The sequence below is a fragment of the Ambystoma mexicanum genome, chromosome 1p (assembly GCF_040938575.1).
Source record: "Ambystoma mexicanum isolate Mex_15411 chromosome 1p, UKY_AmexF1_1, whole genome shotgun sequence".
Taxonomy (NCBI): domain Eukaryota; kingdom Metazoa; phylum Chordata; class Amphibia; order Caudata; family Ambystomatidae; genus Ambystoma; species Ambystoma mexicanum.
The window spans coordinates 1,093,475,306-1,093,499,729 of record NC_090921.1 but is presented as its reverse complement, the minus strand read 5'-3'; the positions used below and the strand labels follow the sequence as shown (position 1 = coordinate 1,093,499,729).

The 24,424-nt window shown below is 44.2% G+C and overlaps 1 protein-coding gene across 1 annotated transcript in view; it reads right to left on the bottom strand.

Moving 5' to 3' along the window:
• The window catches only part of LOC138448430 (NACHT, LRR and PYD domains-containing protein 12-like), a 434,278-nt gene that overhangs the window by 297,520 nt on the left and 112,334 nt on the right, over positions 1-24,424 (bottom strand). The window contains exon 3 of the mRNA XM_069604690.1: positions 17,886-18,055. Coding sequence (XP_069460791.1) covers positions 17,886-18,055 — 170 coding nt within the window. The remainder of the gene's footprint in view (positions 1-17,885; positions 18,056-24,424) is intronic.

Here is a 24,424-nt window from a genome sequence, read left to right as displayed (position 1 = left end):
CCCTTAGAACGAATAATGCAGCTAGTTATTTGCAAAAGGAAGACGTGTTAGCCATAATGCTTATAGCAAAATATTTTACATTTGCAGCCTTTATTTTATTTTTCTTGTGGCATTGAGAGAACTGGTCATTTATAATTTAACTATAACAATAAAGAGGAGCATAACTATTGCTAAAATGACAAGTGAAATGGCAACAGAAGAATTCCCTATAATAAACACATAGACTAAAAGAGTGAAAAGCTTTGTGCTAGATGACTCCATGAACCTGCCCAAGAACATTTATGATTCGGTCCATGCCACTAACAACATGTTGTACAAGCACATGAGCAATGTGGGGAGGGAGACGTCTGATGAGAGTTTTTTTGTGTGTCCCCTCAGCCCCTATTCCATGAGTACCTCCAGAATATTTATAACCAAAGAAGTACCTCCAAACACAGCACATTGCCTAACACATCTTGCACTATGTATGACCGGAGGATAATTCCAGGGTCCGAGAGACTCAATAGAGTGGGTTACAAAAGCAAATTCTCTAAGGGAGGATAATTGTATAAAACAAAAGAACACTATGATAAATGCTAATACACAACACAAAGTTGTGAAATACCTGCAAGTAGATGTGAATGTGGAAGGGATTAAAATAGAAGATCACAAAATGCTGCAGTGTAATGATGCGCAAGGAAAGGAGATACCTGGGTGCTGGAACAGAGGACAGTTACAAATAAATTAAAACATACTTCCAGCAGAAGGATGGGGAAAGGATAAATAGGTTGCAAAGCATTAGCACTCCTAGAGCAGCCTGAAGAGGTTGTGCAAAATGCGAATAAAGTATGCCTCGGGAATGGCTCAAATATACGAAATTGCAAACCTGGGTAGAAGATGAAAGAGGTCCAGTACCCATACCACCATTGAAAATGCTACCCTGTGCTTCAGAAATAATAGTGCGTGTTGGATCAAACACAAAGTGCAGGCATATTTTGACGTACCAGGCATGAAGGTAGGCACAGCTGTATTAATGGACCACTATTGTGGTTCAAAAGCCTATAAGCAACATCCCCCAAATTGGGAAGGCCTGTGCTCCCTGGTGGTAATAAGTGCACTAGCCTTAGTAGTGCCCCAAAGCGAGGTGCAGATTGGTGATTTCCCCAGGATGAACACACACATAAGACCAAAGAGGTCCCTCAGCCTTGAACGCACAAAAATTGAAAAGTATAACTCGGGAAAGATGGCCAAAGGATATGATGACATAACAGATGAGCATACATTGTTCAGTAGAACTGAGATGTTCTTTCCATCCTTCTTTATTGCTGGGTTGCAAGCACATACAAATGCCAAGTGGTTGCAAATAACCCAATGGGAGCTATTACAGACTATAAATACAACCATAAAAGGCTCCAATGCCATAAGTGAAGCGCTGAGAGCAATAAGGCTCATGGCCCTTCAAACTAGATATGTCCTCGATCCGATAACAGCCTTTTAGGGGGGCGTGTATACAAAGATTGGACCTTCTTGCTGCAGGTATAAACCTGACAGAACTGCACACAAAAAAGGTGGAAGAGGTGGAAGATATTGCAGATGATGAGTGGTATACTACCTGCTCTCATGGATGACCACCTGGTTGGCTAATGCATACAAAATACTAGTGGCCATTTTGGTAATAGTACTATTAGCCTTCTGTGTTCTAAGAATAGCAATAAGCCAATACAAAAAGACTGCTAAGAAGGCAGATGGGATGAAAATAATAATATACTTGGATACTCATGTGCGTGCGTATACACAAACAGATGACTTCCTCCGTTCCCAAGCAATGGAGAGTCCTATCACACCTCCAGGGTCAAAATATATATATCCTCGGGACCCTCACAATTACACTGAGCACTGGATATATTGTGATTCCAATGGGGAGTACTGCTCTATGACCTGGAGATCAGATGAGCATGTGAGACGTGGAGGTAGCTTGAGGGAGCTGATTAATATATGGATACCCAAGGAGCCTTATTTAGGGGAGTGCAGAAGGAAGAGTGTAGTTGAGTACTCGGCCAGTGAAGGGAATGTTGAGAGGCAGATTAATGCATCATATGTAGCTACTGCCCCTCCCCCTGACCCAATAGCACAAAGGTGAGAAACATTACTCACTGAAGCAACCATACTGCCCTTATCCCAAACAGGTACAGCAAGACATAGAGCCTATTTAAGCTGAAAATGGAAAGAGAGCAGGAACTAACGTTATAACAGCAACAAGCACATGCAATAGAGACGAAGCACACATGCACTCCACATGATGGAACGCTATATGCAACTTGAACAATACGTGAATATAGCTCAGTAAGATAGAAACAAGAGTGTAATTGGGCAGCCATCTTTTTTAAAACAAAATGCCTCTTCCAGAGAACTCAAAAAGCGGAATCCACAGAAATTCAGATCAGTGCAGAGCTCACAAAGTAACTAGCAACCCAAGCCAAGGTTGCCATGAATAATGGAGGATAGGAACAGTAAACCGAAAGCATGAGATAATTTCCAAGATGCAAGCTATATATTCTCAGAATAATTAAGAGCAGAACCAGTCTTTGTTAGCCAGGTGCAAGGACACAGTAAGCCAAAAAGCTCCATGAAGGATAACTCAAGAGTGTCCCCGGTGGCAACAGAAAACACAGCACACAGAGTCATATTAGCTTAAACGTTAATAAATAGGAGGTCATTCGTTTTCATGCATGGTCGATTTCATGCATGGTCTTATCATTCATGACCCATACTTGGAAGACATTATCTATTCATTAGAAGTGAACACAGATATGACACCTGCCATACTCCTTACACATACACACAGATACGAGACGCCGCTCTAGGCCAAGTACAAAGAGAACACCCTGGATCATGGCCTAGGAATGAAGGATGGTAATGTTTTTAATGAACAATAAACAGTCCATGGGCCTCTCTCCCCCTACTACCTGTCTGGCCCAAGGTTGGTCAGCAAGAGGCCAAACAATTAGAAACCCTAATGGTATGCCACCAATGAAAGAGCTTGCCAAACAATCACTTGGGGTAGAGATGATATAATGTTACATGTATCAATTTAGAGGTGGTTCCAGGAGGAGCTTTCAGATATGCATAACCCAAGCAAACATTAAATACATATATAGTATATATGTAGCCAACAACACTAACCAAACTTCATTCCCCATAGATTTTTGTAACTTAGATTATGTTTGGACATCAGTGATGACTAATTTGTAGTATTTAACCAATTGTTTTATAGTTATCCTCTGAGAGAAACAAGATTGTAATGCTTGTATGCTATCCTTGCTTTATTAGGATGATAATAAAGCTGGATTTTGCCTTGCACTTTGTCTACTTCATCTCTGAGTCCGGTTTGGGTGGACTGCAAGTCTTCTGAGTAATTTGGGACATTCCTGGGCCATCTTAACACCTATGAATTTTTGCCAATAAAATATGGGTTCTCCCACTCCTTCCATTCACTTTTAGACCATCTAGCCAGAAGGAAGAATTGATTTAAATATATTTTGGGAAAGGTGACCTTTCCAGAGCCTTCCGCCAATGAGTTGAAGATTGAGTGTTCCAAGGCTCTGCTCCCTAACCACTTCACAGGGCATATTGAGGGTGATCTGATGCTGGAGCAAGACCTTCCTCTCTGCCAGCAATACTGGTACCCAAGACCTCACTGGAGGTGAATAACTCCTGCATGTGTTTATCATCCTCCCCAGTATTGGGTGAAACTAGAACACGAAACTATCGTGTCCCTGAGCCGCTGGATTGGGACAGCATTCTGGGAACCTTTCGCCTCCAAACCACTTTGTGGTATCTTCAAACCATGTTTGACAAAGTCAAGGACCCACTAGTGCTGCTTTTGGCACACTCTCGACTTTAAACGGCTGTTGCCTGCACCTTACCATCATACTAAGCTGAACCTGTCACCTGCTTGGATCAAACCAAATGCTTCCAGCTGGATGACATCTTTAGCCAATGGGAGCATTGTGTTCCGCATCAACACAAACCAGTGGTTACCCATGTCTCAAACTGGCTGGACATTGAATTGCAGCCACTTCAAACCGCACATTTGACCATCAGGATCACAGCTTCGAATCACCGGACCTCAACTTGAATATCTTGAACGTCACTCCTCGACACTAAATCGCAGTTAACAGGTCTGGAACCGGCCTGATCTTCTAACCGACCCTTGTGAGCCCTCCTTACTCTATCAGTCGAACGACGCACTAAAACTGCTCTGTGCTACTGCTTCAAACTGACTCGATGCACGCTCGCCGCTCGGATCAAGACGACTCACCACACCTGAACCTGGTTTGATCCGCTTGCACAATTATAGAAGCATTTTTGGATGCTGGCCAACTGCCAAAAACAGTGAGAAGGTATTATTGAAACATAATTGCTCCTCCGGTCCAGCTTTGGACCCCAGAGACTTTTTAGGTCCCCTTTGATCCCTTTTCGCGCTGAAGATATCTAATTTCTGAAATCCTTATTGCATTTTATGCCTGTTTTTTCTCCCTGCTGAAAACCCAGAGTGCTGCATTATTACGCTCTGCATTTATCTGTTATTCCTTTACAGGGGTAGATTTTTTCACTGTTTTCAAGTTATTTGTGCATCAGAGTGTTCAATTAAAATATATATATTTTATAGAACCTTGATCGGACATTCCTTTTATTTTGTACTTTTGTACTTTACTGTTTAGGGTGCAACTGGATCACATTCACACCCCTTCTGAGAGTATGACCTTCCCTCAGCCTACATTACCACAAAAGGAGAGAGAGGTATATCTCTTAGCTGTTCTTGTTTTAACTTTATGATTGGGATCACTTAGCCACTACTCATCCTTATACTCGTGCAGAGCAGCAGTCATTTTGTCACAGTGACGTGTCTTGGCATATGCATGCTTCTGATGCAGCTTGGTCAGTTTGGTGCATGTAGCTTGGTCTTATACATGTTTCTGGCACTTTGGGTGATGTGCTCACGGGCCTAAGTGAGGTCCTTATATTTGGAATTGTTTTTGATGGATGCACTCATGGAGTATATTCTGTTTAGTCGGGTATGTTTGTGGCATGTATAGCCAGCCAATTTTACAGTGTCTTACATTTACATTGTGGCATGACTCATTCCCCCTCCTGGACAAGCCTACTCAGCGTGTTTTCTTGGCCAGGTAGGTATGGTCCTCTTTCATCATTGGGACCTGTTAGGAATAAGTATTTTGAGTGTGCTGACAACATAGGATGATGTTTATGTGAAGAAGATGGGCACCACATGGGTCCGGGCAGCCTGTCCTTGAACCCTTTGCCCTGTTGAAGGTATGGGTACAGCATGTGAATTAGGATACAAATCCTCCTGCACATCCACATGCAGACCACGTAGTGATGCAATGTTGTGCGAGATACAACAGAGGAGTATGATTTTACATACATCTGGTGGTGTGCATAGCAACATGCCACCCGAATGATCCCGACAACGGACGCTTCATTTGAGCACACCAATGGTGTGTTCCTCAAAGCCTCTGGTCACAATGTGTGTGACATTGTACCTCTTTGCTGCTAGAGTTGAGGCTTTCTGGAAGGGTGTCAGGAGGAATGGTAAAAGTGGTATGCACTCTCCCCTGCAAAGGAATACATATACAACAAGGGTTAGCTTTAATTTCTGTGGTAGGGGCATGCTTTTCATGTGCTACTTTGGATATGTTGTGGGATGCATGGAATCAGTCATACTCATCAAGCAGCCACATGTCACCACTGGTTCCTGATGGCCGAGCCGTGATGTATTGGTGACTGGCGGAAGATGAAACTATTATGCATGGATCCAGGATACTTCGCATTTACATGCATTATGTGCCCCTTGATATTACCGATGAATTGGGCATGATGGAAAGCCAGTTTGACCAACTGCTGTAGAGGTGTTCTGTGTGGTGGGGTAGCAGAAGAGCTGGGGAAGTGTGTAATGGCACAGAAAAAAGGCATCTGCTACTCTTTGCCTAGCCTGTATGGTTTAGCCATTGCAATGTGGTTGCGCAGCGACTCAGGATGCATTGCAGGACCTGATGTCTGATGTCGGTATCTGGTTTGGGTTGGTTGTGGTATGACTCCTGTGATGGCTGTGGTGTGTTGCAACAAGCCAGTCACAAGGAAATTGCAGAGATACTAGCACCTTCACATGTGGGATATGGCATGTGAGTGTCTGCTGTAGGGCATTCATTTTGGATCCAGGCCCTCACCATCACCAATATGACATGTGGTGGCAATCTGAAACTGGTGTACACCAGCTCATCCGGCATTCTGTAGATATTTGTCCTGATGTGGTAGACCCTTAGCCTCCCCTTCTCCTTTTGGCATGGTGTTCTAGTACGAGTACTAGCAGCATTGGATCAGCCATTGTGGGAAAAGGTGCCTGTGCTTGCATGCTGTATTTGTTCTTTGCCCCTGTTCTGGATAGGTGGAAAGATTTGGGGCCTTTCCACTTTGCCATATGCGCTAATATTTTGGTGAATTTGAGTATATTTGCACTTTGGTCGGTGTGGATGTTCTTTTGCCTGCTGTCTCTACAGCCACTTCCATGAAACTTCCCTTTATTATGATATAATGAGAGTTCTAGCATATTACGCCCCGTTCTCCTCCCTCGTATTTGTCCTTCCTTTGCAAGCTTATTACGCTGATATGGTTAGGCGCAGTGTGCTCGATCTGGCCGCTAAGTGGGTTTTGTGAATCGCTATTGGACTTTGTGCCATGTGCAGCATATGTGATATCGGCACAATGTGACTTTGTGCAGTGCTGCACGTTTTGTCAATCGGTGCCAGTGTAACTTTTAAGAACAATATTTCCCAGAAAGCGATCAATTGAAAGTGTATGTAAAAGTTGTGGAATCTAGTTGTTGGTAGGAAGACGTTTACTTCCAACTTGCATAGCATGCTCAACAAGTTTGTATATTTAAATTATCAATATATTATGCTTTTGATGTTACTTATTGGTGTTATAATAGAATACCATTTTAAATAAAAAAAATAAAAATTACTCAAACGCCCAAAAATAAATAAATAAAAACGAGTGTTTGCTCAGCAAACAGAGGACATTTAAAAAATAAAACACACCACAATACACAGTGGAGCTAATTTTCCGCTCGGTGTAGCAGGAATCAACACCTTAAAAGGCTTGCATAAGGCTTTTACCCTGTTGATTCCTGTAATGCCTGATTTTCCTGCATTTGTATTGCCGAGAGAAGGGGCAGAACTCAACTGCGTTTTCTGCGGCCTCCCTTGCTCTCTGTCATACAAATGCACCAGCATTTGTGTCGGCACGGAGTTTCAATGCTGGCACAATGCTGCAGATCTGTATGGGGTCAACCAGCTTTATGCCTTTCTAGGGGAAAAATCTGTCCCCCTTCTTCGTCCATAGGTATCTGTGGCCTGAACAAGAATTCGTCAGGTATCCTCATAATCTTACCCACTAAGACGGGTAGCCATCTTAACAAAATGCGTACCCCATATTGAAAAACCTCTGGCTCTAACGGTGTTCCTCGCAGAGCTATTAGCCCTGTAAATGCCATAATAAATTTGCCCACATTTAGATAATGTATTCCTGGTGTTGAACACACTATACCTTTGCCAGTGAAGGAAATCGTCATATTTAACTTTGTCATTAAATCTCAACCCAGAATATTAACTGGTGTCTTCCTCGAATACAATAATGGGACCGACATATCATACTCTCCTATAGAGACTGGTAATTTCTCTGTGAAAGGAACTCTACTTGTAGCTCCAGAGAAGCCTTGAGCATTCATGGCATTTCCTGATAACGAAAATGTTCCCTCTCGTATACATGAGCGATTTGTCCCAGTGCCTACTGAAAAAGAAAACGATTTGCCTCCTATTGCAACATTGAGGATTTGGCATCATTGATAGTACTGAACACATCAAGTCACCCTATGAGGTGTCCTATTGTGGGTACATGCTTATTCCCGTGCCTGTAAAAGGATTCCCTCCTGTGACACTGACACCCCATACTCTAGGAGCCAATAACTGTCCTGTATTTGCACTCTGCTGTGTGCTGTGACTGCCCTTGTGGTGGATTCAATGGCGCTTGCTGTGGTTGTAAAGCCTGTTGCGTTTGCAGAACTTGTGCTTGATATACTTTCTGATCTTGGACGAACCCATCCCTACTTTGTGGGCTATATGCTGGAGGATAAGCTGTCGCCCCTCTTGAGATTTGCCCATTCTGTACATACCCTTGGCTTCCACATGTTCGGCTGATGTGCCCTGTCATTCCACATGTCTGACACACAGGAGGGAGTCTTCTAATCTGCCCACCCTGCATGCCTTGATTATCATTCTGCACATTCTGAAAACCACCTTGGTTATTCTGGAAGCCTCCTTGACTATTCTGAAAGCCTCCTGTTCCTCTGAAATACGTTCCTCTGCCTCTCGGCATCAACCCATTTCCTCCTTGGTCTGGTTGTCGCTGATTATTCGTCTGTGACATACTCGCTGCTTGCTGCGTTCCCAACCCCTCTCCACTTGTCAGTTCCACTCCTTCAATAGCTTACTTTGATAATTTCTTCTGAACTAATTTAGGTTCCTCACGTTTCCTAGCATCTTCCCTCTTCTTATTTTTCTCTTGCAACAATCGGCAATGATGCGCAATGGTCAACTGTATTTCTGCCCATGGTTTTGCTTCCATTCCCACCAACTTCTTAAGTTGCCTCTGAACTGCTTCTGGCAACCCTTGACACAAAATAAGATAGAACACAGGATGATTTCCCCCATGGTTCTCAAGTTTCCAAAGACTACTGTTCCTAAAAAATGTTAATGTAAGCAAGCAGATCTTCGCCCTCTCTCTTGTATCTTCTGTGCCATAATTGCACCCATATCTGACGTATCAGGATATTGTACTCCTATGGCTAAAATATTTCCTGCTGTCATGTTTTCGAATTCTCAAATACATTTACCCGCACCCGCCGTTAAGCTGGGCAATTTGCATCTTAAATTATCTTTATCCATCTGGGGCTAGGGGATATACTGTGGCCTGATCCCTCCTTTCTCCAATAAAAGGAATTGCAAAATCCCAAATTTGCAATCGGCGCCCATCGTCGGACTATCCATAGTAGGGACAATGGTTCCTGGTTGCCTTCTCCCTGGCAATGACCTTAGTCTGCTCACATATGGCGGCGATTCCCCCCTCTCACTATGAGATCGCCCTTTATGTGGCTCTGTGTCCACCATAGGCTCTGTGCGTCTTTTATTTAGGTTGGTCTAAGTCTGGCCATCTTGCTTCCTTGTCTGTCTGTCTGGAAGCATCCCTCAGGACTGCATGCACTGACACCCTCCTCCCCACAGAAGTTTTCCCTGTCTTCATCTGACATATCTTGTCCCCAGCTAGTATGACTGTCATCTTTCTCATCTCTGTTTAGAGTCAGCCTGTCCAAAGACAAGGCTCTATGCTCGAGACTAAACAGGCTTCCCTCCTTTCCTCATGACTGGGCAATTTCATATTGGTCTTCTTTTCCTCTGTTCCTCAATTCACTTTTTGTGTCAGATAATTTGTATCTCAGAATTCTCCTCTAGGCTTACACTAGAGGGTCCTGGCATTGCATCCTGCGACGGGAGAAGCTCCTCTATGTCACCCCATAGTGTTACTGGACTTGGTTCCATTAGCTCTTTCTCAATGTGATCAATGTTGCGTGCCCTCTGCCTTCTCTTTTGTTACATCTTCTCGTCAAATTCCCTTTGTTTCTTTGCTTCCTCTCTAACCCTTTCTTCTTCCTGTTTTTTCGCTTCCCTTCTTTCATTTGCCCTACATATCTCCTCGTCTGTGCGTCTTTGCATTCTTTTATCTCTCAATTTCTGTTCTTCCTCTTCTTCCCTCTTCTTTTCTAACCTATCTCAGTCTTCGATTGCTCTCTGTCTATTGACATATTTTCTTTGCTATTATGCTCTTTCTTCCTTTCTTAACTACTCTTCCTGATACATCTATTCTCGTCTTGATCTACTCTTTCTTTTATACTCATCTTCTTTCAATCGTTTCTCTCATTCCATCTTTTTTACCCTGCTCATCTTGATCTTCTCCTTGCCTCACTTCCTCGATGCGCTTCCCATCAAGTTTGAGCAATATCTGACCACCCATCCATTCATTCTGTATGAGCGCTATCTCATCGGCTTTGTCTTTTTCTCCTTTCCATCTCTTGATATCTCGTTCTATTTCTAGGGTCACATTTGGCCGCTCACTTTTCTCTTTGTCCTGTAAGACTAAAGAGATCACTTCCTTTTCTGAAGTCCTTTCGGGACTCTCGTCACTCCTATAAGCATGCGGTTCATGTACCGGATTACTATACCCTTTCGCTGCTTTCAATTCCCTCAATGGATACAATCCATCATCCTTTGTACTATCACTGCTTACTTATGGCACTATAGGGGGAGCAGAAGGCTCACCAACCCCCTCTTTACACTGGTCAAGCATCCAGTCCTCAGGAGGCGGGTCTTTCTGTTCCTCCTGATACATCTTCCAAAGCTCTAAACTGGCTAACCTTATCTCCAATTTCTTTCCCATGTACGCAGCGTACAAGTATGTGGTCATGTGTTGCAAAACCGCTTTTGACAGAGATCCCCCTTGTGGCCATGGCATGAACATCTTATCGGCTGTGCCCTTAACCCATTATGCACTGTATTGCTTAAGCTTGGGTGCATGTTTTGGCAGTTGCTTACACAGGTGTACTAGTGGAGTAACATCCCCATTGTGACAAGTCTCATTTTACTGTCAATACTTACCGTTATTTCACATAAAAAGAATACGTTTCAGAAAAATAATAAATATGAGCGCACACCAGTCGTTGCTGCTCCAAGCATCTATTTCATACTTTACTTCAATCTACCTATTCAGTCAGCACTGACAATGACTAAATAAAATAGACGTTTTTACTCTCAACCTCTTAACACAATCTATTGTTTGTCACTTTTCGAAGATCTCATTCTTTTCTCTATACAAAAAATATATAACGTACACAAACAGACAGACTGGCTTGCCTCAACATATATCTCTTCTCAGCACTCCTCGCTGCTATTCTTGCCCCTAATTTTACTCCGATTGGAGTGTAAGTTATTTCCTTTCGCAGACCTTGTCTAGCGCGTAGCCTATTCATCCACTTGGATTTGGAAATAACTTCTTCTAAACATTCCCTGAGCGTAGGACTCTGGGCTTATCTGTGATGCTCCTCGTCATATACCTCTATGTGACGCTCTTCGCCATTAACTAAATACCCAACCAACCCTCTGTTACTTTCTTCCCATTATCACTTCCCCCCAATTAATATTCATTCATTTTTTGCCACCTTTCTCAATCTACTCACCACTTGCTTTTCAGCTCCTGACCCTTGGGATTGTCTCATCCTCAACCGGCCACCGTCACTTTCGGTCTGCTCAGCTCCTTGTGGAAACCAGGAGGGGATTTCATGAAAAAGGGACACGTCCCACCTATTTCTATTGTATTGCAAGATCTTCTTTCGCCCCCTATCCACAGGAAGCCTTGTGGTCCTCCAGCTAAATGGCGGACAACGTCTGATATTCCGAGACCATTAAAAGCCTACTGTGTCGATGGGTCTTTAACCATCCTACCTCTGATACCACATGATCCCCAGGACCTGGGGCCCTTTAAGATGAGGTAGCAATACTTAAAGATGGATGGGGATGCAGAACATACTCATACATCAATAATCAAACCGACTCAAGAAGTTGGAAAACAATGTACTGTTTTACTAACAATTATCTAAAACAGGGAGTTACAATGGACATCAGCAGACGTCGCACAACATAGTCTCAACACATTTCTTAAAAAACAGCATTCTTACACTAAATATTCCTCACTACTGACATCATCCTATGTGGCAAACTAAGAAAACCTACTAAGGAAAGTGATAGGCTTAAAGGGAACATCTAGGTATACGTTCCATACTAATGAGAGTTGTGATTGGGTCTCTAAGATCAAGTGGACAACTAAGCCCATCCCAAGTGCAAGTTATCTTCCGTGCCATACTAATACTCGACACCCGATTGGCTTTTCAAACTATAGGGCTCTGTACTACATGGCCCTCTACAATTGGTTGACATGTTTATACCCTTCTGGAATATTCCACTTGCTAGCAGCATGCAAGCTGGTTACCCCAGGAGCTGGGAGGGTTGGCCTGGTCATGCCTCCCCACCCAATTAGCCCTCATCCATCATCACGTCTGTGCTCTGCCATTCAATTAAGGCTTTGAACTCGGCCTTGTAGAGGCTTACTATGCCTGAGAAGAAATGGGAGTGTGGCATGGTGTATCTTCTAGTCTCAGTGTAGCTCGACCCACAGTCTATTTGCATCTGACCATGTGACTGGTGACCACGTTTTTGAGCATTTTGCTGCATAAAATACTATTAAATGATGAACTCTTGGCACTTTCAGTGTTTTTCCATTATCCCTCAAACAGAAGTTTGTTTCTTTCTCACGTTCATGTAGCTTCTTAACAGACAACCAGGCTCACGGTGGCCCTGACTCTTGACACTGGGCCAACCAGCCTTTCTGGAATTCTCCTTCGCCATCAGCTATTTTCCAACTGCGCCACACTACAAGCCCTATCCATTCACTGGGTTTAAGTTTGCTAAAGGGCAGTGTGGAACATCAAGATTCTATACATTCCTATGAATATACATTGGAGCATCACCGCAATATATTTACTAAGTATCCAGCCTCATGATTACTTTGTCTACTTGTATTACAGCATCTGTACATTTGTAAAACGATTTTGTATTTTCTTCAGTGCTTCTTCATACGAGCAATCGTCATTTCGATCCCGAAATGTTGCTTTACTTTGATACTTCATCCCCAGTCCTATAGAATATCTATATTCTTTCTTCATTTGTGTCTTTTCCGGGAGCGTCAATTATGCCTCATATGACATCACCAGTCTTCCTTCCCATTCATTGTCACACTTCTTCCAGGACTTTTTCCAGAAGACCATTATTTCTTTGTGAATGCATATAGGGTTTTCTCAATGGATACCTTGTCTCACGGATTCTTTGCAGTACAGGCATCCTCACTGGCACTGGGTATGTGGCAATTTCCGGTTCCCAACATATAGGCAACATGGGGGCGGAGCTTCTGGTAGGGGTATTTGGCACTTCCTCCACACTGCTACCTCTGCATTACCGTGCCGCCATACTAGAGGTTTGTTGGTGAGGTGGAGATTTTCCTCCAGCAAAAAGCCATATCCTCCACCTTATCGGCAAAAATCAGCACCAGTGGTAATTCCACCGAAATACCCATAGAGTCATATGGACCCCAATAAATGGGGACTTACACAGCCTGCCACCACTTGTAATCCAGTGGTAAATCCGCCAGACCAAGTGGCAGTAATTGTAAATCTGTTTGGCGGTAGTTCAGCAGAATTACCACCGAATTAACTCCAAACTCGTAATGACCCCTTTGTCCACGTCTGTGGGCTTTTCACAGTTCACTGGTTGGAGTAGATAGAAGGCAGCAAACCCAGCCAGTTATGGGTTCTGTGCCTTTTTATGTCAAACCAGTAAACAAACTGTAATGTCGGCCAACATCTAAGTGTGTCGTAGCTGATATCACATTGATACCCCAGTGAACCCACTCCTTGAAGCAGGACAACCCAACAGCAACTCACGAGTCTTCATTTTAAAACCTGTTCTTAACAGTATTCTGTTTGTTTTTTTATGATGAAATTATATTTGTGATCATATTGTTCTTGTTTCATTATTTATCTATTTATGGGTGGTGTTTTGTCCAGCACTGCATGCAACATAGAGACACTTCATAGAGCTGTGATTAGGTGATTTTGATGGTGTTAATTTCATTGTATGCTGAATGCATTGATGTCAGGATTCCCTCTCAACATGCCTTGAAGAAACAATTAACTGCATGTGTTTACCACCAAGAACAGAATGGAAATAAGTACCTGAGCCTGCTCTCCAGTAATAGCTTATCTGTAGCAGAGTTCTTGGAGGACCCCGGAGAAGTCTACATTCTCAATGACATAGATAATGTGAAATGTCCCTGTGGTTCAAGAAGACACCAGGATCCAAGCTTCATGTAAGAAGGTTTATTGTCTGTGTTCCGCAGCAGGTAAGTGATATGCAAGGTAAGTAAAAAAGGACCAGAACACTGTCACCTCCACTCTAGCCAGATCTCCAGATCTAACTGACACTTTTAGACCACTCAGACCGGTCACACACCCAACACTCCATGGTGACATCATGACATTCCACTCACATTCCAATAATGCAGAATGCACCCACAACCCAAGCTATAACATCTCTCCCTCCATCAATAACCAATACAGCCAACAAAAGGGAAAAGACCACCACAGATAGCAACAAGACCCCTTGCTCAATCCACATTTGGCCAGCATGTAAACCAAACAAGAACCTCAAAAGCAATGAGCTCAAAAGATGGACTACAACAACAGAGATAGAACCCAGCATACAACACCACAGGCCAACCTGTAAAACCCAATCTGTGTCGCATCAAACCTTGAACGAAACTAACACTGAAAACAGCTGAGAGCAGTAAGCAGAACAAAAGCAGAAAACCCCACTCCACTCTTCTCTCTCTAATTAAATAGACAGAAAACATTACAGAAGCACCAACCTCAGGCACCTCCAATGCTTGAGACAAACCTCCAGTCCAACTCTCAAAGACACCTCACTAGATCTCAGACCCTATCAAGCTCACCGACTCCACTCCCTCCTTAAACACACTACCACAACTGTAACCAACAGATTGAAAACACCATACCATGCACCGCACGTGGCCCGACCAACCACAACTGTAAACAGTTGAAAATACCACAACTGCAACTGTACCCAACAGTTAAAAATACATACCACACCATGCACCTCACATGGCCCTGACCAAGACACTGGCCCTCATTACAACCTTAGCGGAGGACCATGGTGCTATTAGCACCATGGTCCATGCCGCTAAGGTTGCAATTCCGCCATGGTGGATGGCGGAATTACCGCCCCATTCCAAGGTGAGTGGGGCGGTAATTCCCCATTCACCAATGGCCCCTTCCCCATTCCCATTTTTGCCCCATAGGGCATAATGGGATACGGTGCCGTAATTATCGCCAAGGTCCCTTTGCGGCATGGCTTTTAACGCCTGCAAAAAGCAGGCGTTAAACAGCCATCCCACAAAGGGAACCTTGTAATCAGGCGTTAAGGGTCGGCGCCGTTTACGGCGCCGTAAACCCCTTAACGCCTGAGTTGGAATGAGGCCCACTGTAACCAACAGTGAAGCCCAAATTCCAGAACCCACCTAGCCATTCTGAAGCCACCAGTCACAACTGTACCCAAGAGTTAGGCCCAGCAAAACACTGTAGCCAAACAGAATGAAAATACCATTCACCTCGCAGGGCTCTGACCAAACCACAACTGTAAACTGTTGAAAACACAATAACCGCAACTGTAGCCAACAATTGAGACACCAAAAACACTGTAACCCACAGTGAAACACATATTCCAGAGTCCACCGGGCCATTCTATAACCATCGGCCACAACCGTAACCATAGACCTCACATTTCCTTGACTAAATCACTGTAACCAACCTCTCCCAAAGGCTCCATGACTGTAACCGACAGCCAAAACATCCCCTGACTGCAAAGAATGGGCAAACACTGCCCCACTGTATCCAACAATCTCCTTAAAGCTCCATGACTGTAATCAACAGTCAAACCAACCGTAAAAACAGCCGGGACCTCAACACTGCATAGCAGCCCCACACATTACATGACATCAGAAACAGCAAGCAACATAAGTCTAATATATGCAATAGATGGCAAAGAAACATTCAGCATCGTACCCACCACCACACACCCACATGACCAAATTCCACCACAATGCGAGCACAATGACAACATCTCCCCACATAAAATAATGGCATGCCCCGCACCCACATGACCAAATTTACCCACAAAGCGAGCACAATGACAACATATCCCCACATAAAAATAAAGGCATGCCCCGCACCCACATGTCCATGTTCCGCCTGTAAAAGGAAAATGTTGTCCACAACCCTGTAAGATCCCTGCGCCCTCAAATCCATGGCCAAATCGAAAACCCTTCTTCACTGAAATAACTATTATATACCCTGTTCAACCTCCTCCCTAAACATAAAGCCACAACATAAACACAATAGCATGATAATAACAGGCCTTAAAATCTAAACATACTCCCATAGCAACCCACCTAACCATGCCATGAACCCCAGAGGCCACAACATCAAACTCCACACACATTCAAAATAACAAGCCTCAAACACCTTACACATTGTCCCCAAAACGACTCCTCCTTGACCTGAAGATCCATGGCCCTTTGGAAAGGTTTCCACAATTCCAGCTCCCAGCGCTGAAAGTCACCAAAGTAATTCCAACAAGAAATACATAAATCCCCAGCCTCAACAAGAGTTCCTCCCATGTCGAGAATGCAGTTGCATACAACACAATTGCTCCCTGCGGCCTGACCTCTTTTTCTGTGGACACCACTACTGTCCCTGCAGTTCACATGTGTGCCTCTGGTGTCCACATCATCTCCGACTGCAAGAGAGACTTCCTCCTTCCTTCCCTTACGAACACCATGAGTACATCACTGCAGCGCCCACCAGTGAATTACCAACATGCCTCGCAAGGTGACATGCTCTCCTCAATGTGCAGCAACGTCATTAGACCTACACTGACCACGGACCGAAAAGGACCTCTGTGGAGCAACATTCCCCCAATGATCACATCCACCACTGGCAGAGACCCGCAGGCCTCTGCTCTGTTTGACTCCGCCCGCTGATTTGTCCCTCCAACCGCTGCTAAACCGGCCATGAACTCTGCTGTACCTTCAAGACCACGTCATCGCCAATGAAATGTCCCTGTGGGTTAAGAAGACACCAGGATCCAAGCTTCATGTAAGAAGGTTTATTGTCCGTGTTCCGCAGCAGATAAGTGATATGCAAGATAAGTAAGAAAGGACCAGAACACTGGCCCATCACCTGCAGCCAGTATCCCAGATCTAACTGCCACTTTTAGAACCCTCAGACCAGTCACACACCCAACACTCCATCGTGACATCTAGCATTCTACTCTCATTCCAATAACGTGGAATGCACCCACAACCCAAGCTTTAGCATCACCCACACAAACTTCAGTAGCTTTGAGTCCTTTTGCCTCATTAAGTTCCCTCCTCCTTCCTTTGATCAGCTCTCATCCTCACATCTTCCACACAAATGTTTGCTGTTTTAATCCTTTCAAGCCATGGCAGACAAATTAGTGTTCCCTTTTCTTCCACTCATCAACTCGAATGGAAACCCTGCAGAGGCACGAGGCGACATTCTTAACGCATACACCCTTTCTCTGATGCACTCCTTCCCACTTCTTCCACACGCTACAGCCAAACCAATCGCTTCCATAATACACCTATTGACTCTCTCCAACATTCCATTACATTTGGGATGGTATGGCTCTGTCTTCTTTTTAACAGCACCACATTTTCTCAAAATCTCCTGCACACTTCCTCCCATGAATTGTGTTCCGTTATCCATTAGCACACTACAGATATACCCTCCCCTTCCAAATATCTCCTCCAAGAAACCTATCACAACAGCAGCACTAGCTACCCTTACAATCTTAAACTCAATCCACCTTGACAGCATGTCGATTACAGCAATAATACATTTTCCTTGTCCACCGCCCATAGGACCCAACACATCCATGGCAATTTCTTGCCATACTCCCTGGGAGCATTCACTTTCAACATTGGTTGGACATCAGGATTCCCTCTGAACATGCCTTAAAGAAACAATTAACTGCATATGTTTACCACAAAGAAGAGAATGGAATTTGTACCTGTGCCTGCTCTCCAGTAATAGCTTTCCTGTAGCAGAGTTCTTGGAGGACGCCGGAAAAGTCCACATTCTCAATGACGTAGATAATGTCTGAGCGAAAGTACTGATTAAGCCTTCTAAACTCTGCATCCGAATACTTGGACAAACTGTTATGAAATTCTAGGACATCACCTGTGGAAGAGATAGAACCATATTATTAAGTTAGGATAAATCCATATTATTGTAATTATTATAGCTGTATCCGGCACCCCTCTCTCACTATCTCTCTCTCTCTTTCACCCCCTTCACCTCTAGTCCCAGCTGTTACTGATATCTGCATGTCCAGATGAAAAAAGACAAATATCTTGTTGAGTGGTGGGGAGTGGGGGACGTAGTGTGGTGCGTAGCTGTATTTTTTTGCAAAGCAACTTTTAAAAGAAACAGGTAAAGGAAGTCATGTACTTGTACTAACAATGTTTTAACTTTTACAATGTTGATTTCTAATGTTCTCTTCCAATTTATATTTTAGCCATAATAAGAAAGTTAAAATTGCCTTACTGAGCAAAACACATGTTTAGACCTAGAATAACCATTTAAATTATGCTCTGACAATCTGGTACACTCATATTGTACTCCATTATAATGAGGTGAAAGAGACTTCACACGTGAAGGAGGTCTTAGTCCATGGGATCAGGTAAATCTTCTTTCTTAGGTAATTATTACAGGTGCAACGAAGGTGAGACCCATGGGTGGCCACCACTCAAGCAACTTCCAACTGTCACTGAGGGAACACCTAGGGCAGGGCACTCTGCATAGAACACCAAGGGAGAAGCATTCCATGTGCTACCTCACATGCAATCATAACATAACTAAGCAGTCATCCAGGAAGGGACACACACAAGGCAAGCAGTGTACTTTCAGACAGCCACTCACACATGACCCGGGAGACAGACTACAACATACTCTTTCAAAATGCCCCCAGGAGAAAGTGTAATAGGACAAATACCACCAGTGAGGGTTCCAGCCTGCTTTGCATAACATTAAAGAACATTGTGGGAACATAAGAAAAACCAGAGATCTTAATATTCAACAACTATGTTTGAGATGAAACGATTGTATTCTCTGAATCACTATATAATGCACACTGAGCTTGGTACTCATTTCATTTTTTACAATACTCACCCTAATATTAAACAGTGTTTAACATTGAACTATATGTATATTGTTTTAGTCAGTTTAGCATTGTGTATGTGAGGATAGAATGTTATTTTATGTTATCTTACTCAATATTTATACTGTAACCATATAAACAAGGGTGGTTTTACGGAAGGGTTTGCATATTGAGCTCCCATCAAGTTTGAACCAGACCATGGTCAGTAGATAAAGGAATAGCAAGTAAAGTGAGAGAGGGGTGGAAGAGTAAACCAAGCACAACTGATAGAAAGATGGGAAGGGTACAGTGGGACATGGGGGAAGAATCAAATGGGCCTCATTACCAGTTTGGCAGTGTGGTAATAAAGTGGAGGTTCTGAGGAATTTTAGAGGTAAAGTGGCGCTTAACCTCCAAATGCTGGAGGTAACTCCCCCACTTTACCTCCAATAATCGGTTGAATTATCACCCAGTAATTCCGGCGTAATAATTCTGCCAAACTTGTAGTTTGGCGGTGTGGGCAAAATTGACAAGAATTGGAGGGGATTTACACTGCCAAACCACCACTTGTAATATCGCTAGTGGTGATAACGTCAATACCGTTTGGTGGTATCTCAGTGGCTTTACGGCTGAGATACCACCAAACTCGTAATGAGCCCCAAACATTATCTTGTGTTGTTGATGTGGGGGTGATTAGGCAATTAAGCCCTGTTCACAAATTTAAGCAGTATCAGCAATGTTACATTCCAGTACATTGCAGAGTGGTACCAAGAAAATTAGTGAATGGTTGCATGATGGATTTAGGATGTACTTGCATCCCCCCATGAAGTACGTAGGCTTTCTTGGTTGGCATATGAATAGTCCCAGGGAGAGGGGCATATGGATGGACCAAACAAAACTGACAAAAGTGCTGGGATGAAAGGATGGTTGCGTGTAGGTGGGGGTAGGAGGGCAGAAAAGGAGAGTGGCAATAGGGAAACAAGGATGCAAAAAGTCCCTTTAAAGGGCATTTTTCAAATGAATTGTGTTTTGTAACGTATTCCTCATCTTTGATAATTACATCCAGCTTCTGCTGCTTCTGAAACATTTTCTCGGCAGAGGACGTCATGCATCGATGGCATTGAGCCGAGTCGATGTCCCTCGAAGTCATCTGTTGAGGGTGATGTCATCAGGTGTATAAGTAGCACGCCCGGCACCTGTTGGCCTCAGTTCCGTTTTTCCACAAACGTGTTTGCTTTGGAGACTCAGTGTGCCTCGCTAGTATTTATTTACTGCACAGTTCTTCAAAAATTGAAAACTCAATCGACGACATGTCTTCGTCATCGACCCTGACCACACCTCGCTCGGGTTTCAAAAAGTATAAAGAATGCGATTCAAAAATGTCTGTCATGGATTCATATCGCTCTTGCCTGCAGTGTTTTGTCATGAACCGTCGTCTGTGTCCCTTCTGGACCTCCTGGTGCCTGGCCCATAGGGGATTGAATGCAGTGATCCTTCCAACATGGCCACTCGGAACGGAACGCTCCTGGTCAGTCTCTACGTTCCACGCTGCACGCTCTACAAGAGAGACACAACCCCTTGGCTCTGCGCGTCTCAACGCTACTGCTTGCTGTAGGCAGACGTGTGTTGCCGGAGTTAGTTCGGGGCTCCCGTTTGATTCCTTGTTCCTGGTTCCTTGAAACCCCATCCTTCCTCCCATTCCTCTACCTTACCTTCCTGGAATTCTTCCGTGCTCGGGTCACGGCATTCAGTGCCTTCGTGCGTAACTTCATCGCTTTCTGGTATCCATTGTAGACTTGTGAACGCTCCCGGAGACTGAATAGCGAACCTCACGCTGGAATCCGAGGTCCAGCGTTCGGATTTGTACAAATCCCGGACCGTGAGAAAGAAGATATCCCAGAAGGTCGCAAGCAAATAACATAAGCAGGTGGGAAGGGGAGAGACTTGTGACAGATTGAGACGCCAAAAACACGATACAGACACAGAGATGGAAGCCGCTGTTCAAGACCTCATGCGAGGCATGCAGGAACTAACCACGGAGGTACAGAACCTCAAGGCTGAGAATGCTGCATTAAAACAGCTAGTTTTATCACGTGACTCTGCAACTAAAGAAAGCGTGTTATTGGGAGGAATAGGGGACAAGTATGATGGTTCTTCCAAGACTCTCCGTGCCTTCCTTGATTCATGTTTAGTGCACTTCACCTTCAAGCCCTACTATTTCTCCACTCCTAGAGCAAAGGTGGGCTTTATGATCTCACACCTCACTGGAAATGCATTGACTTGGGCAACCCCCCTAGTCAATTCAGGCGACGCTATCCTGGATGATTATGATGGGTTTGTGAGTGCTCTAAAGGAAATGTTTGATCGCCCAGAACAGGTGTACAGTGCCCAAGAAAGACTGCTCGAGTTTCAACAAGGATCCCAGGATATGCTCTCTTATGTGACTCGTTTCAAACAGCTCATGAAGGAAGCAGGTTGGTCGCCAGAAGCTAGCTTCACTCTCTTCCGAAGAGGTCTGAATGAAGAAATAAAAGATGAGTTAGCCAGGGTAGCTTGCCCAAGCTCCTTGCAGGCTCTTATGGACCTTTCCTTACAAATAGACTTCCGAATCCAAGAAAGAACCGCAGAGAAAAAGAAGTCTAAATCGGCTTTCCAAAAGACCACCACAGAACATCTACCTAGGTCAGAGCCCACAGTTCCACAGTTTCTCCTACACCAGACCCAGAACCCATGCAACTAGGGGCCTTCCATGGACCCATTACCCCACAAGAAAGGATGCAATGGATCCACACTGGTCTGTGCATGTATTGCGCCTCCGATAAACACCTCGTGAGAGAATGCCCTATTGCTCCTCCACGGCGTTCGGGAAACGCCAGCTCCAGGTCGTAGAAGGGGCAAAGTGTTGGGAGAGAGATGTTTGCTCCACATCAATTCCATCCTTGAACTCTCTTGGAAAAAATAATCTTGTGGTTCTACAGGCCTTTCTATCGCCTTCCAAGAAAGAATCCTACCCAATCCTGGCATTAGTAGATTGCGGAGCCATGGGCGTATTCCTAGATCATGATTGGGTCACTGCTCACAACATTCCACATGAAAGCTGAGAAACAATGCAACCGGTAGAGGCCATTGATGGGAGACCTCTGCCTTCAGGACCCATAACCCTTCAGACCAAAGAGATTCTACTCTCTATAAACCACCATCGAGAGAGGATCAAATTCGACATTATAAAATCAGCCCATTATCCAATGGTTCTTGGAATGCCCTTGTTATAAAGGCATAACCCCTACATTAATTGGGCAGCAGGCTCCCTGTTCCTTAGATCTGAACACTGTATGTTTCACTGCTTGTCCCAAGATTCATTACCGAAGCCTTCTGAAGACTTGCAAGAGAGCCAACAAAATCCAGTCACCGTCTCTAACATCATCCAGATTCCCAGGGCCTACCAAGCCTTTTCTGATGTATTTTCGACCGCTATAGTTCAAGCTCTCCCTCCTCACAGACCAGAGGATTGCGCCATCAATACTGAACCTTCAGCAGTGATTCCTTTCGGCAGGATGTTTATATTATCCGAACCTGAAAAGACGGCCCTCCGGGAATACCTGGATACTAACCTGGAAAATGGTACCATACGACCATCTAAATCCCCAGCGGGAGCTTCATTGTTCTTTGTTCCCAAGAAAGATACCAAAGAGCTCAGACCATGTCTGGACTACCGTGGCCTTAATCAGTGCACTCTCAAGGACCGCTACCCCTTGCCCCTCATCTCGGATATCTTGGAAGCAGTCAGAGGTGCAGTAATCTTCACAAAATTAGACCTAAGGGGTGCCTACCATCTCATTCGTATAAAGGAAGGTGATGAATGGAAAACAGCCTTTAGAACACTCTTTGGCCATTTTGAATACCTAGTTATGCACTTTGGACTTGCTAATGCCCCAGCGGTTTTCCAACGTTTTATAGATCGATTGTTCTCTATGTTGTTCCTCTTCGTCATCGTGTATCTGGACGATATACTGATATATTCAAAGGACCATCTAAAACATGAAGAACACGTGAAGGCAATATTACAACATCTACATGAACATAAGCTCCTGGCCAAGCCCGAGAAGTGCCTTTTCCATGTATCAACTGTTCACTACCTCAGATTCATTCTCAGTCCAAAAGGAATTGGAATGGAACCCTCGAAAGTAGACTCCATTTTGTCCTGGCCCATTCCAACTACTGTGAAACAGATTCAATCCTTCCTGGGGCTTGCTAACTTCTATCGGAAATGTATACCAACCTTTTCAGAGATTGTGCATCCTATCGTCTCACTGTTAAAGAAAGATACCCCCTTCCTGTGGACTTCAACCCAAGATACAGCCTTTCAAGGCTTGAAGTCGGAGTTCACACAAGCCCCCATCCTAGCCCAACCTGACATTGATCGACCCTTTCTTGTGGAGACTGATGCTTCTAACTATGCCATTGAGGCAGTTCTAAAGCAAGAGTTGGACGACAAGTTAGAACACCCCATCACCTATCTTTCTCGTACTCTAACTCCCAGTGAAACCAATTACTCCGTTTTGGAAAATGAACTACTAGCCATCCGTCAAGCCTTCACTGACTGGCGTCATCTCCTCCTGGGAGCTAAACACCCAGTACAAGTTTGCACGGACCATCGGAATCTTCATGTTCTCCAATCCCTAGAATGCAGAAACAGTTGTCAAGCCTGTTGGGCTTTCTTTTTTGCTCAATACCAGTTTCAAATCCATCAAGTCCCCAGAAAGCATAAAATAATTGCTGATGCCTTAACCAGACGTCTAGATTACGAAACCATTGAGGTTCGGACCTTCCCAAAGATGTTTCCCCACACAATCTTTGTTGCCCAAGCACTCACCTTCCTGGAGAGTATTCGAAGTCAAACTCGATCCTCTGAAACCTGGAAGGAGTTTAGGAGAAATAATAAATGGAATCTCACAACAAAGGACGGATATCTATTCAAGGAAAATCACTTGGTCATTCCCACTCTTGGACTGAGACAAAGGGTCACAAGCCTATGCCATGATACCTTTCATTCAGGACATCGTGGCATTACCAACACCCTCCATCCAATACAAAGACAGTTTTGGTGGCCGAAGATGAAGGATGATATCAGGATCCATATACAGACATGTGCAGTTTGCAATCAGAACAAACATGATAATAAGAAACCGGCAGGACCCCTTTGTCATAAAGCCATAGCTAAGCCCCCAGGGACGGAATAGGGGCAAGGTGGTTGCAGGAACTGTGGGGGGAACTTCTCTGAGCAGGTGTCATCTCTGCCCCATTTGTAGATGTCCCAGGTGTAATGGGAAGAGACATTCTGGTGGCAAGGCTCAAGGAAAACTACATCTCCCAGCAGCCCCATTGCCCAGGACTACAGCCCTGGCAGCCCG